We start from the raw sequence: 15975 nt of genomic DNA on the forward strand, positions 1-15975 counted from the left end.
ATGCTAAAGGGAAGAACTTTCTTTCTGCTGAGTTGCCAATCTGCTCACATGAACCAAAACAACTAAAAGTTACACTAAAAAGAGTCCACCTGACATCCAGAGAGGTGGGCAGAGCCAAGATAGATAGACCCATATCTGGTGACATTGTTTGAGAAGCTGGATCTAACAATGATGTTAGGACTAATGTGCCCAGAATTTGTTTCCTCTAAAGGATGATTGTACAGAATTGACTTCAGCACAGGCTCTAGTTGATAAGCCCCTACTTAGAGTCCATGAAAAACTCTTCATTTGGTTTTCATTTTTCTCATCATTTCTCCTTCATCCTCTATGCCCAGTTCCATTCTTTCAACCACAGAGAGCTTCACTTTTTCATGATTAATGTATTGTTTATAATCTTAATTGCATTTTTATAAATATTGTCATGTCAAAAATACATAGGGCTCCTGAATTTTTTTTTAATTTGTATATAAATCATATCATGCTTTAAATGTCACTCTGCCTTCTTTTTTCCCCTCAACATTGTTTTAGAGACTCATTCATGTTGCTGTAGGTACACGTAATTCATTCCTTCCCAATGCCTATTCCCTCTCACTGGATTACATTGTAGTTTTCCCTCTAGTGCCAAAGGACTAGCTTATCTCCAATCTTGAACTACAAATATCACAGATGATCACACTTACATAGATTTCCCTGGGTATCTAGGCTAGAGTCCCATTATTTGGTTTTAATATTTAGATTTTCTAAAATAGAGGCACCAGTCTGCATTCCCAGCATCAGTATGTTTAGTCTTCTATTTACTCACATTCTTGCCGGCACTTGAGAGTATCTGATTAGCTTTTACTGGTATGATAGACAAAATGGAATCCCTTACTTTTGTCTCTAGTGTGGTATGTATAAGTACATATTTCTCCTTCTTGAGTTGCCAATTCATACTTTGCCCTTTTGTAGTGGTTTCCTCCCTTCTATTTTCTGATTTTTCAGAGCCCCCTGTATATTTAAATATGGATCTTGGCCTATTAAACATGACAATTATATTCTCACCATCTGTTAGTTTTCCTATCATATGATACATTAAATAGGAAGCATTCATTTTGATGTATTGATCAATTTTCTTTTTATGGTTGTGCCCTGTGAATCATATGTAACAAACCTGTCTCCACTATAAGGTTACCAAAATAATATCTTGAATTTTTGTCTATCAGCTTTATAGTTTTAACAGGTATTTAATCTACTTGAAACTTTGCTTCTGGTATAAAATATGAAAATGGTTTAATTTTTTCCTTTTGTGAAACAGTTTCCTAACACCAATTGCTGGGAATGATTACACCAAATTTCCTTATGTGTAAAGGGAGGAGTCTGTACTTAAGATATTGTGATTCTATGCCAGATGCTGAAGAACAGGGATGCCAAATTTTTTCTCTAAAGGGCCAGATTCAGCCGGCCACACAGTCTGTTCTAACCACTCATCCCTGTTATGGCAGAATAAAAGCAGCCAAAGACAATACATAGTAAATGGATGTGGCTGTGTCCAAATAAAACTTTATTCATAAGAACAGGTGGCAGCCTGGACTGGGCTTGTGGGCTGTAATTTGCCAACTTCTGTTGTATAATGTTAATGCCTTGTAAAAAAAAAAATCCTTCTTTATCTTTATTCTCCCATATAAATTGTAGATTCAGGTCTGCCCCATGAAAAAAAATTATTCCTGAGATGTTGATTGGAATTACACTGAATTTAAATTTTAATGGAGGAAATGCGACACCTTCATAATATTCAATCACTCCATTTATGAATGCTGCTTTTACGTTCTATAATACCATAATAAAACTCTTGTAATAGGGTTTTAAATTTCCCTTATATGTTTTATGAATTCTTTCTTAGATTTATTCCTAGATAGCTTTTAGTTTATGTCACTATTATAAATGATATCTTATCATCATCATAGTTTATAATTGGTTATTCCCAATACAGAGGAAAGCTATTGATTTTTATATGTTGCCCTTCCAAGCTGGCAACCTAGCTGAACACTTGGATTGCTACTAATAGTTTCTGCTGATTCTTTTTGGTTTCCTATATAAATGATTTTCCTTAGAAATAATGACAATTACCTCTCTCACTTCAATCTTTCTGCTTTTGTGCTTTTTGCTTTTTTTTTTGTTTGTTTGTTTTGTTTTGTTTTGTTTTTTTAATCTTGCTGCACTGGTTTGGTATCTGGTAATGTGTTGAAAGGTAAAGCAATGAGTTTAAACCTTTGAGTATAAATCCACTAGGAATGATGCCTGCCATACTTTTTTAGTACAAAGACTTTATCAAGCTAAAAAAAAAAAAAATCTCTATTTTAAGTTGGCTAAGGGCTGATTCCTTAAAAAAGAAAAAAAACTTAGTTTTAACAATTTTTATCCCTTTGTCATTGATCACACAACTTCTTATTCTTTGTCATTAATATGATAAATTCCAGTAACACTTTTAAATGCTAAAACAGCCTTTCACCTTTATAAAAAATTACACTTAGTCAAATTATTTTTTAATACACTGCTAGATTTGAATCTTAGTGTTTTATAATGTCCTAAGTTAGCCAATATTTTTTAACCTGGTTTTTGTCTAAAAAAGAAATCCAACTTATAGGTTGGCTTTTCTGTGTTCAATAAGAAGTTTTATAAACAATGGTTTTCTGTTCCTTGAGACTTAAATAGAACTACTTGCCAAACTGTCTAGGCCTATTTTTATATTACAGGGAAGATTGTCTTGATAAGCATTACAATTTATTTAATGCTTACTGATTATGGGGTTTATTTCTTGCATCATTTTTTTAGGATAAATTTAGCCTAAATCATTTTTTTTCACCTAAATTGATCTTTATTGGTAAAAACTCACATTCTCTTTAACAGATTGAAACTGCAATCCATATTTACCTTATTTTGTACCTATTCATAACATATATATTTTTATCAGTCATCCTGGGAATTTATATCTTACCTATTAAGCTTCAAAGAACCTTTTCTTTCTGTTCTTTGCTTTTATTAATTTTCTCTATTACTGCTTATTTTCTGCTCTTATGTTTGTTTCCCCTTTGTTTTTTTCCCTTTCCTTATTTCTTCAGATTTACCATGTCACAGTCACTCTAATTACTTGAGCCAAACATTGAGCTTGCAGGGATCCCCTTATCATTAGACTGTGTCCTTTTAAATGTACTTTATAAATAATATAGCATTTAGTTTCCATCCATGGAACAACCTACCTTGATTAGTTTAACCTCATGCATTTATGCCAATTATTCTTTGAGCTTATCTGGAACATCCTATTTCACTTTTGTTTTCATCTTCTTTTTGCTTCACTTTATTTTCCTTCCTACCTGCCACTGACTAGGTCAATTTTTTTCCCGTGGATATGAAAATTATACATCCTATTTCATTCAGTAGAGGCTATTCTTTAATTTTTTAATTTATTTTTTTAGTATAATTTATTGCCAAGTTGGCTAATATACAGTGTGTGAAGTGTGCTCTTGGTTTCGGGGATAGATTCCCAGGATTCATCGCTTACATACAACACCCAGTGTTCATCCCAACAAGTGCCCTCCTCAATGCCCATCACTCATTTCCCCCTCTACCCTGCCCCTCCCCATCAACCCTCGGTTTGTTCTCTGTATTTAAGAGTCTCTTACGGTTTGCCTCCCTGTTTCAAATTATTTTTCCCCTTCTCTTCCCCCAACTTCTAGTAAGTTTCTCAAGTTCCACATATGAGTGAAAACATAGGATATCTTTCTCTTATTTATTTCGCCTAGCATAACACCCTCCAGTTCCACCCACATTGCTGCAAATGGCATGATCATATTCTTTCTCATTGCCAAGTAGTATTCTATTATGTACATAGACCACATCTTTATCCATTCATCAGTTGATGGACATTTGTGCTCTTCCCATGGTTTGGCTATTGTTGAAAGTGCTGCTGTAAACATTGGGGTACAAGTGTCAATAGAGGCTATTCTTATTACAGTCTAAACTAATGCTGAATTTTCCATTATAAATGCAGATCAATCTCTAAGTCCCATGGCATATTCTTACCCCCTTAGGTCTCTTTCAGATAGCTTCCCCATCCTCCCCAAGTCTACTTTCTGAGGCATTGAAATAATATAGCATTGTAATTTCATATAGTTATTGATATGCTGGAGCTTTATTTGTACCCTCAGAGATCTAATCTGAAAACAGTGGCTGATGGTGTAAGTAAAGCGCATCTCACTTTGTCACAAGAAATATTACCAAAAATGGTAATATTTATCTCTTCACCGAAATCCAATTCAGCCTCTTCTTTAATTGTGGTAAAATTCTGCCCATTTGTGCTGTTTAAAGACATGCTTCCTCAAGTTTTAATTTCAGTGGAAAAGAAACACTCCAGCAACTGTAAGAGGAATACAAGTAGAGAAATGGCTAAGAGCCAATACTGTGTGATGGGAAGATTCCTGCATCTCTAGGATCTCAAACTGTCTGCAAGGCTGAGATAAATATTAAATACTCTCCTCTCACATGAAGATAACCAAAAGCAATTGTATTTTAAGCGAAAGTAAAATTGCTGATTTTTTTTTTAATCAAACAAGAAGACTGGATGTACCAACCTTCTGTTGAATTCCTGGAGAAAAATCATCTCCCAGGATCTCGGTTTCTTAATAAATATGGAGATGACAGCTGCTGGCATCCAGAAAACCAAGCACTGGGTTAAGGACCTCAGCCCAATGTTTAGGTCCTTAGACTTATTAGCAGCCTCAGCTAAGACAGAAATAGAAGACTGACTCCAGCAACAGTGACTGAGACCTGCATTTGCCTGTTTATAAATAATAGCATATTAATGAAAACCCCAGGTCTTATATTTTCAGCCAATTCTTTAACTTATATTCCTTAATAATAACATCTGTTATCTTGAACTAAAAATATGTGCCTTCAATGTGTTAAATCAGTCTCTATTTCCCATCATTTCTGCTGTGGAAGTTATTTGTACCCTCTCTTAACCTCTCTACTTCCTGCAACCTGTCTCTGCCTTATCTCCTAGAATTCACAGCAGCCAGTAGCATCACGTTATTTTTAGAACTCTGTCTTCAAAACATAGTACAGAGAAAGGAAGTAACGAAAAGGTCTCTATTGACTATTCACATTTAATTTTGTGACTCAGTGGATTTGATCAGTCATTTTCTGATAGGGCTAGATAGGCAGCCTAATTTGCAGTGAAATAAGGTTCAATGGGCACAAAAGCAAAAGCTCTAAAATGTTAAATTTCCCAACCATTAACAACGGGAGATGACAACAACTCACTTCAGGGTAGATCAGGTTTCTTCCTGGTTTGCTTTTAAATGTGATGTTAACGTTCAACTGAAATAACTACCATATGCTTTTAACCTTGTCCCCCAAAAGAAAAATCAGTTCTAGAATTTGAGGCAGAAAAGGCCCACAGAGATCACTTAGATCCATTTCCCTCATTTTAGAGACATTGAATAAGGGGGGGAAGTCAAGTGGCTTACTCAAATTCACTGTGAACCTCACAAGATCTCCTTTAAAGGATATTATTCAGAGAAGACACCTTTAAGGACTTCCCAAGCTTGGGAATCTAGGACTCCAGAGACCGCACTTTCAGAATCCCTAAATCAAAGGTAACTGTCACAATAAGGGAATCCTTTGGTGCCAAAACCACACGGCAGTATCCTTGTAAGTCAGTCATCTGGTGATTCGGAATACACGCCTATGTTCATTATTTTCCCATTATTTTATCAAATAGAGAACACAAAATATAAACTCCCTTTGAGAATGTGAGGACTCTTCAAAACCCAACAACCCAAGTTTGAAAAACTCAGGACTTTAGCAAAGGCACCTACCAGACCATGTTAGTGAGGACGCAAAGTCTTAACCAACAGACTACCAGGACCTCGTTTCATGATTACTTTCTCTTTTCCCAAAGCAAATGATTTCTTTGGAACAAATGTTAAGTCTTCACATTTTGCCAAGCACTGCAAGAGGTGTCTACTCAAAATGTGGTCTGAGGACCAACAAGGTCAGTATCACCTGAGAGATGTTAGAAATGCAGATAGCCAAACTCTCCCCCCACCCAAACCTACTGCATCATTCTGTAGTTACACAAGATTCCAAGCGGTGTTGTCCACGCAACAAAGGTTGAGAAGCACTTTCCTAGAGCACTTGTTCCAATTAAAATCATTTCTGGAGCTTTTCTAAAACAGTAGATTCTTAAGCTCCTCCCCAGCCCAACCCCAGCAGAACCCCTGGGATAATGAAGTTAAGAACACAGCTCTAGGACAAGTCCATGAAGTGGGGATAACAACAGTCCCTTGTTCTCAAGGACACATGGAAAGCATTTAGCAAGTATTTTATAAAGCTAGTCATCATACCATTGTTGGTATTGTACGCTGTCAAACAGTCATGCCACATTTCATTCAACAAGTAATTGTTAACTGCCAGCTAACACATAATATTGCCAAGTTGCTTAGAAAACTGCTTTCCTATATCCGGTACAGAATTGTCAAACTAAAATGCAAGTAAAACGATGTATTTGGCACTGCACTACCATTAGGTGACTGCTATTTTCTCCATATTAGAGGCAGAGCAGAGTTGGTGAAAAAGGAGCACCTGATTAAATAGAAATAACAGCTAATACCATACTCAGTATTTTGATTCCAGCCGATTTCTACATAAACATTTAATTCTCCTGACAATGCTATGTGAAATGTGTTCTGTACATCAATGTTTGTGTATCTCTTTGAGCTCAGGTCCTAGATGTGAGAATCACTGTGTTCAAAGGATAATGAATCTTCAAAGCTATTGACATGTATTGCTAACTATCTCTCACAAAAGGCTTATAAAAATTTACATTCAAAGTAATATACGTAAAAGGCCTATTTCCCCATAACTTTGTCAGCATTGGGTGTTCTTCAATTCTCCAGATCTTTAATAAAAATTTGTTATTCTTCAGGAATATAATGTAGGAGGAAATGACTAACTATCCCAGCTAAAACAATCTGTGATGAATAGTCTGCCATGACAAGAGAAGTCTCCCAGGGACCCAAGAAGCCAGACACAATGAAAAAGAAACACTGTCTTTTTGGTTAAAAGAATGAAAAAGTTAGATTTTACCTTGAAAAATAAATGTGTCATTCCATTATGGATGGGAGTGATAGGATTTACTTTTTTTTTAAATTTTCATAATGTTTATTTTTGAGAGAGTGAGAGAGAGAGCACAAGCAGGCGGGCAGAGAGACAGAGAGAGAGAGGGAGACAAAGAATCCAAAGCAGGCTCCAGGCTCCGATCCATCAGCACAGAGCCCAATGCAGGGTTCAAACTCACAAACCTTGTGATCACGACCTGAGCCAAAGTTGGACACCCAACCGACTGAGTCACCCAGGTACCCCACTAAGATTTACTTTTAAAATGATTTGCTTTTCACTGGGTGTTGTATGGAAACCAATTGGACAATAAATTTAAAAATAAAAAAGAAAAAATAAAATAATAAAATAATTTGCTCTTTTTATATCCTGATAAGACTTTGCAAATGGCAGGAATCTAGACCAACCCTAGAACGCATGACCAAGTCTCTGAGAGTCATCAGAAGAAACCACATTGCAAATAAGTCCAGATACTTCTACCAAGTGGTAAATAGGTTTTGATTCCAATTCCCTTTATTTAAAAACTGGGGACTCAAAGTTAGCCAACCAAAAATGTAAATGAGCTCGAAAAACTGCTGGCTAACGAATTCTAAGAGCAACCTTACCAGGAAAAACGACCTGTGATCACACTGAGAAACAGCATATTTTCAGCTGGCCAGGCTCTCAAACACATTTTATTGGGGACTTGGAAAACAATCAAGGCACATAAATGGATAGCTGAGACATAATTTAGGTTTAGGAAACTTATAAAACCTTCTTACTTACAGGCAGATATCAAAATTCCACAGGAGACAGAAGAATATACCATAAGAAAATGACAAGAACAAAAAGAAAGAGAAGACAGCCTGAAGTGTCTAAGAATGCAAGCAAATAAAGGCGTACTTTAACATTTTTATACAAAGAAAAACAATTTTTAGTAAAGTAGATTAACTCATCAACCTATGGTGTCACTAAAGAAAAATTTTCAATTGTTAAAAAAAAACAAACCCTCAAGCTCCGCTATTTATAAACAGAAAGCACATAAGCATTTCAAAATGCCAACGCTTTCTCAAGCTCTCACTTCATCAGCAACCTCTGCCCCTCCACTCTCCCCTGTCACTTTCATGTGTTGCCACCAACTCTGATCTCACTCCCCTGGTTCCTTCCCCTTCTACTACAAAGGTGTCAGGGATTGCCTACACTCAAGGAGTCTTTCCTTGGATTAGTTCCTCATTAAACTAATCACGTAGTCAGCCAACAAGTATTTATTACGTGTCTACTATTTTCTAAATACTATTCTACCAGTGACCATGCCAGACCAGACCCCTATTCTCATGGAGCATTGTAAGGGCATGGTGAGAAGCATCAGTGAGCGGTGGGCACCAAAACCATCAGCAAGCCGAGATATTCCTGATTGTGAATTGAAGGAAATAATTAGGGTACAGAAGTAGGTAGTGACTCAGAGGGGGATGAAGTAACAGGTTTAGTGGAAAGGGAAGTAAATATCTGAATGAGGCAGAGCTCATTATATGTGAACATCTGGGGACAGAGTGTTCCGTGCAAAGGAAACCAGCGCCCAGGCAAGAATGAGCATCAGGTCTTCAAGAAATGGAAGGAACAGAGGGCTAGTAGGGACAGCAGAGTCTAAGAGCAGGAAGCAAAACAGAAAGGTGAGGAGACAGATTTAAAAGGTAGGGTAGGACCAGCTATGCAAGGCCTTGTTTGGTAATTCATTCAATGAGTGAAGACAAAGATTTAAATTACAGAGCACTCGGTTTTCAAATTCCATTTTTTAAAGCGGGTCTTCACTATTATATGTGAAAATCATCTTAGGACCTTTTTTTTTTTTTTAACGTCCCTATGCCCTCAAATTTTTTTTTTAAAATTGAGCTACAACTCACACATAACATTCACCTGTTTAAATGTACAAGCCAGTGGTGGATAATCACAAAGTTGTGCAATGATCACAGATTTTCTTCACTCCAAAAAGAAACACCACATCCATGAGCAAATAGGTCACATGTCCCCCTCTCCACAGCCCTTGGCAACCACTAATCTACTTTCTGTCTCTATGTATTTGCCAGTCTGGACATTTCATATAAAATGGAATTCTATAATATGTAGCTTTTTGTGTCTGGCTTCTTTCACTTGGCATAATGTTTCAATGTTCATCCACGTTGTAGCAGGTATCAGGTGTCATTCCTTTTAAAGGCGGACTCATATCCCATTGTATATATGTACTACATTTTTTTTTTTAAAACCATTCACCAGTTGGTGGACATTTGAGTTCTTTCTCCTTTTGGGCTGGTATTAACAGTGTTGCTATGAACACTCAGGTACAAGCTTCTGTGTTAGCCTATGTTCTCAATTGTCTTGGGTGTATACCTAGGTGTGGAATTTCTGGGTCATATGGAAACTCTGTATTTAACTTTTTGAGAAACTGCCAAACTGTTTTCCTTAGAGATTCTACCATTTTACATTATCACCAACAAAGAATGAAGGCTCCAGTTTCTCAACATCCTCACCAACAGCCCACTCCCACATAATTTAACTGGCCTGGCTTCTACCTGGAGATCCTTTGGGTTGTTTTGAGGAGTTCTCATGGCAATCCTAATGTGCAGGGCCAACATCCTGACAAGTATTTACACTTACTCCCTGTACTGTCTGCCCCAGAACTCTGGATCTGTTACATTCTCGCCACCACCCCCCACTCAGTAATGACATCTGCTTTATAGCTGATTCACCCAGTGAAAGAATAAAATACAAATCAGATATAAGATTATATTTATGATATATATAACCTTGTATTTATGGAATTATAACATACAACCCTGTAATTATATTATATAAAACCTTATATTTATATAATTACATAACTTTATACTTATATAAATTATATGTAACCTTTTAGAATATAAATAGTCATTTATTTTCAGAGTACAACGAGTAAACAAAAAAATGTTTAAATCATTTGTGTGTGTACACATACCATAGGGAAAATCTGGAAATTAAGGATGATTTGCCTGTTACAAAATGGGTTTGAAATAATTTTATTGTCTTCTCTGTATACTTTTATTTTCTACCATGACCATACACGGGACAAGCTTTCCAGGGAAATATTTTCAAATATCCTCACGTAATGTGAATTATCAACCCCCTTCTCTCACGGACCCACTAGAGACCCATTCTTAAAAAAAGAACCCCAAAAAAAAAGAACCCACCTGTAAAAAGTATTTGCTCCTAAAGTACTTTTCATATAGTAAAGCAAAATGAACAGAATGAATAAATGACTTCTATGTGTTTTCCACTTCAACCTGACCTTGAGTATTAAACAGAAGATCTTACATGCAAAAATGTATAAAATTTAAAATTATTTATGTCACTTAAAAAACATTTCCTGCCAAGTCAAATACAGGTGGTGGAGGTCTAGAACACCAGTATTGAGGTCTGGAGTCATTTAGAAAATCAACAACCTGTGTTTGCAGATAACCAGCTCAAGAGGAAAAGACAGAAGCCTGAATAAAAAGGAAGCAGATTTCTAAACTGAAGGATAAAGTATGGCATGACTTCTTGGTCTGATGGAGACTGAGGGTCATCTTAGCAGTAAAAATAACCCAAACTCTATCTTCATATAGACTTCAATAGCAGAGGGGAACTTACAGGTTAGGATATTGAAATAATACTTTATGATGACAGATGGTAGCTTCACTTGTGGCTAACTTGTGTTAGCATAGCCTAACACATAGACTGGTGGAATCATGTTGCATACCTGAAACTAACGGAACACTGTGTGTCAACATACTCAAAACAATGTTTTTAAACATTTATTTATTTATTTTTGAGAGAGACAGAGAGTGAGCAGAGGGAAGGGCAGAGAGAGAGGGAGACACAGAATCCGAAGCAGGCTCCAGGCTCTGAGCTGTCAGCACAGAGCCTGACACGGGGCTCAAACTCACAAACCACGAGATCATGACCTAAGCCAAAGTTGGATGCTTAACCGACTGAGCCACCCTGGCAGACTCCACCTGCAACGCCCCCCCCCCCGATTTTTTTTCAAATACTCAAGAAAGAGAATTTGCAGTTGAAAAAAAAATTCACCTAATGTCATGTATTCCTTCTGGAGTAACCAAATTTTCTACTGCATTTCCATCCATACTATACTCTTCATATTAATCACAAAAGATTCATAAAAGTTCATTTCCACAGACTGGATAGTTATGGGAGGACGCCAACTCTGAACTGGTGGCAAAAGTTTGTACAGTATATTTAAGCCAACTGTGATCTTCCAGAAGCAGAAACCACACGTTAACATCCTTTTCAGTCCATAGGCCTCCAAGAGGTTAAGAGACATCCAAGGATCTTTAACTTTTTTTTTTTTTAAGGTTTCTGGCATGTGAAATTGAAATACCAACACAAAAATTGCCCAAATTGTTTTCTATTTTAAACATTAATATTGAACAGATTGACACTCCCAACGCAAATGAATACAAGACGATGATTACCACCACACACAAGAAGCATGATTCCACTACTTTTTTAACATAAAATATCTGGATTTTTGTGGTGGAGCAATGCCACTAACAGGTTTTTGCTAAAACGGAATAGTAAGGCTAATTACAGTGTCAATTATAGCTATGTGTCACTCACAATTTATCGACGGATGTACTTCTATTGTGAGTATTCTACCACATCCAGCAATTTCTCATTGTGCTATTCAGAATATAATTACATGACTGATAAAATCTATTACTTAACAGTCCACTTCAGGTGGTATGATCCAGTAAGGGAATACATTCAGAAATGTGTGAAGATCTTCCTTCAGTCCTCATCAATAGCGTATGGAAAAATCGCCTGACACTAAGATTTAAATTCAAGGTCTTGAACCAAAGACCATCCCAGGCTACCCTTCCATGGACTTCTCCCAGAGGTCCTTGAATGTGAGGAAAATGAAATCACCATAAGCCAAATTCTAACTTTTAGGTTATGTCCTCAGTAGAAACAACATGGTCAGATCTTATTGCAGCAACCATGAAAGGGTCCTGTGGGTCTTGAACTCAGCTCCCTCCCAACCCCCACTGCTATTCTGCCATCATAAAATATGAAGTAAACCATGGATTTTAAGCCAGTCCAAGTCTGACCCTTCCTCCCCTATCATGGTTTTTGCAGCACAGCATTAAACCAGGTTCCATCCAGGAGCAGTTTCAATTTCAATGCTTGATAAATGCCTTCTCATTTCCCTGTGCCATAAACAAATAGGTATTTCTCAATATCTCTTGGATGGACAGTGGTGTTTTCTTCTTTTTTCTCATCGTCTCACCATAATGGGCACTCGTCAGGGGATCTCCGTTCCTACCCATCTCATTACCTCTTCATTCTATTTGTCACCATTTGGAAATTCAGAACTCTTAATATTAGCTTACTCTTATGAACAGTAATGAGGCTCAGGCTGCCTACTGGGGAGCATCATCGAACACTAACGAGGGTGCACACCGAAGCCCACACCTGAATCCCATCATGTGGTTCCATTGTTCAGGCCAGGTGGGAGGTTTCTGTCCACAGGCAGGCTTCGGCAGTAGAGCTGGAGTTTGCAGGTGGCTATTATGCATTCACTTTGGTCTTATGATTCATACAGCTTTCCTGCGTGGTCATCCTCATTTACATACTGGCTATTACCTCCCTTATAACAACACTATATTGTTTCATTCTTCCTTGTTCTCCTCTTCACTTCTTTAAGGTCTTACCGGAACTGAGAATTCTCAGTGAGAAGACTAATTGGTCGTTTTCCTACTGCTCCTTTTGATCTCTTCCTGACCTCAAAAGAAGAATGAGGCTCTTATAATCATCTAGGTGATCGGTCTGTATACAAACCTTCCTTGATGTCTCCCACAGTGTCCAGCATGTTGCCTCAAATGCAAGACGTGCTTGATAAATATTAAGTGACATCTATACAGTGTTCTGAGTACCTAAGAAAGACAGGCCCAGATCTATAGGACACAGAAAGACAAAGGATGAAGAAGGAGCTGGTCCCCCCTGCAATTATGACAAGGATGTCTTTGTGGCTCAGGAGGGAAGAGTGGACTAACCTGAAATGCATCTCTTCCTGGACTTAATGTCCTTTCATAGCATCAAGAACCCTGCACTAATGACAACAAATGAGAACGGATTGAATACCCCCAGTGTGCCAGGGCCTACATAGGTGCTTGACCTACATTAGCTCACTCGAAGCCCAACAGCCTGTAAAGTAGATACTGAGAAAACAAAACCCAAAGAAGTCCAATGACTTGATCAAGGTTGCCTGCCAGTGAAGAGCTCAAAGCACCTCTCAGTAAAGGTTACCAAGCGCTGCTCAGAAAGAGACAGGGCTAGAAGAGAGTGTGGGGTGCATTTGGGTGAATGGTGACACCCCAAAGATGACGGAGGCCAGCATGAGCAGTTAGGAGCAGTGGCCTCACCTAGGTATGAAACTCTAGCTGTGTCCTGAATAGCCATTTCCTCCTTTGCCCAACGAATACCATGTTGAACACGGTCTAGGAAGCACTGTGCACAGAGATAGGAATGTTTTCACAGCTTTTTAAAGCTAAGAAAAGACATTTCTGAAAGTACTTGGGAGTCAGCATTTATATATAGGATACCAGCAAGGACACCTCTGATGGATATCCATCATGTAGATACAAACAACTTGTGCAGTAACTTACTTAATATTGGCATTTGTTAGTCATATTAACAACACGGAGAGTCCCACAGCCCTTGCTGTAAGCCAGGCATCATGCTCAATGCTTTCTGTAAATATCTCACTTAATCCTCTCAGTACCCTTGTGAGGTATTTTCATCATTCTGATTTTACAGAGAAAGCACTGAGAGTTTTAAATCACTTGCCTAAGTCCACATGGCCAATTAAAGGTGGCACTAAGATCTGTACCCAGGGCATCAGACACTGGACTCCTCTCTACCTCCTGCAATGCTAAGAAAGATCTTCTGCCCACATTGTGTCACTCGCTATGCTTTTAATGTAAATAGTCACTGCAGACGTCTACATCCAGGTGGGTGAGAAGAACGGGACAGGAAGAACACAGAAAGAGACATGTCAGGAAAGGAGTTTTTGTGTGCACGATTGTTGTCTACAGAGTCAGTCTGGTTTTCCACAGGTGGACAGAGATTACTCGAGCCCACAAGGTGGTCGTGCCAGATCTCTAGAGGCCAAACAAACAGGCCAAGGGCATAATCAAGCCCTTTGACTCTGCACATGGCTCTGCCTCATGGGCTCTCTCAGTTCACCCATGACACGACAGAGCATGTAGAGTTAGGGGCAACTCTGTCTGGAGCGTGTGCTGTTGCTAAGGGTAATTTATGGCAACTTTCATTGCCCAGTGAGCTGTGAAACACAACACAATAATTAGAAGGCTGACAAGCAATCACTAATTAAGTGCATCTGCATTGTTGAATGGATTTTTGAGTCCTAGGAAAATCACGATGAGTGTTCTCCCAGAGCAGCATCTTCAGAGTTTTAAAATCTTAAAGCCTCTTGCTTTTCAACTAACATTTCAAATACCAGCTATTACAAATCTATACATTTGGACCTTGGTTTAATGACCAAAGTGAGAAAGGGTCATTGCTCTTCAAAACAAAGCAACCAATAGGGTTTTTCTTTGGCTCTCAAAATTTTATCTCAGCTTCAAATGATTTTGTTTAGATGATCCTTACTCCAACAGTCCTGCCAGAAAAGAGGCTTTGTTGGCATAACCTAACTCCTCTAAGTCCTTGGGAGGCCACTGCACAAGCTGTTGGAAATCACACGTAGAATTGCTGCTGACTAGGCAAAGATAAGCTTTCTGGACCCCACCCCTCCAAACCACTCAACCTCCTGTGATCCTGACCAGATTCTCTGACTGATACGGATGGCCACATGAAGACATTTCACTGCTGTGAATTTCATTCAGCATGCTCCTTGGAGTTCTAGGGTGCCATTGTTTATCCCTCCTGTCACTGTGTCCGGGAAGAACACTTTCCCTACTAAAGGCAGATTCCCAAAAACTCTTATCTCCAATGAGAAGAATGAAAGCTGCCTGGTTTTGTTGATACCGGGAAGGGCCCCTGCCTCGCCCCATGCCTTCCTCCTCTGGTACCAATGACAACCATTACTAATCAACTATGGCATGTCCTTCTAAACAATTTTCTTACCAGAACCTTCCAGATAGTCATTACCAATCAATTAGACTTGCTGTGTGACGTGCATCACCTATTTTTCACTCTAGTTCTTTAGATGAGTGACCCAGGGAGAGTTTTCATGGCAGTGCTGAGATGATTCTATTCATTTCGGGCTAAGGAGAGGATAGCATGTGTAACTCCCAGAATCTCAACTCTTTGAATTAGGAACATGAATAATAAACTTCTAGCACTGAAATAACATGTCCTATGGTAATCCTCTGACTAATCACCTTGTTAATAAATATCTAAAGACCACATTTTTCTCTGGGCTTCCAGCTTCCACGGGAACATTCTGACGGTGACATAATTTTTAAATTAGTAGGTTTATTCATAGTTTTACATTAGTAAATGTCAAGCTTCTTACTAATTAGCAAATTCTGTAAATCCACAGTAGTATTAATTTTCAACTGTACAGCAAATTAATGAGAAAAAAAAAAGAAAGACAATTAAAATTTCCCTAAGGGGCACTTACTTCTATGAAATTCAGCACAAAGCAAGAAAACATTAACCCATTTTGAGGGTGCATTTAGAAAGGATTACAAAAGATGTGTCACTGTCAGTGAGAAGGAGTGAAGTGCACAGTTACCGTGGAGCACTCTTGGTTACAGATAAATTCTCAGATGACATTTTCTCAGG

The 15975-nt window shown here is 38.1% G+C and overlaps 1 protein-coding gene across 8 annotated transcripts in view; it reads right to left on the reverse strand.

The window, feature by feature from the left end:
• The window catches only part of FHIT (fragile histidine triad diadenosine triphosphatase), a 1417560-nt gene that overhangs the window by 781530 nt on the left and 620055 nt on the right, over positions 1-15975 (reverse strand). Inside the window, exon 1 of one of the 8 annotated variants that reach the window (XM_045496933.1) lies at positions 4282-4390. The exons of 6 other annotated variants lie outside the window; for them this stretch is intronic. In XM_045496933.1, coding sequence (XP_045352889.1) covers positions 4282-4348 — 67 coding nt within the window. In that variant the 5' untranslated portion in view covers positions 4349-4390. Of the gene's footprint in view, positions 1-4281; positions 4391-15975 lie in introns of those variants that run through there. One more of the 8 variants, XM_045496931.1, reaches the window with a different exon arrangement.

Source organism: Leopardus geoffroyi, chromosome A2 (genome assembly GCF_018350155.1).
Source record: "Leopardus geoffroyi isolate Oge1 chromosome A2, O.geoffroyi_Oge1_pat1.0, whole genome shotgun sequence".
Classification (NCBI taxonomy): Eukaryota; Metazoa; Chordata; class Mammalia; order Carnivora; family Felidae; genus Leopardus; species Leopardus geoffroyi.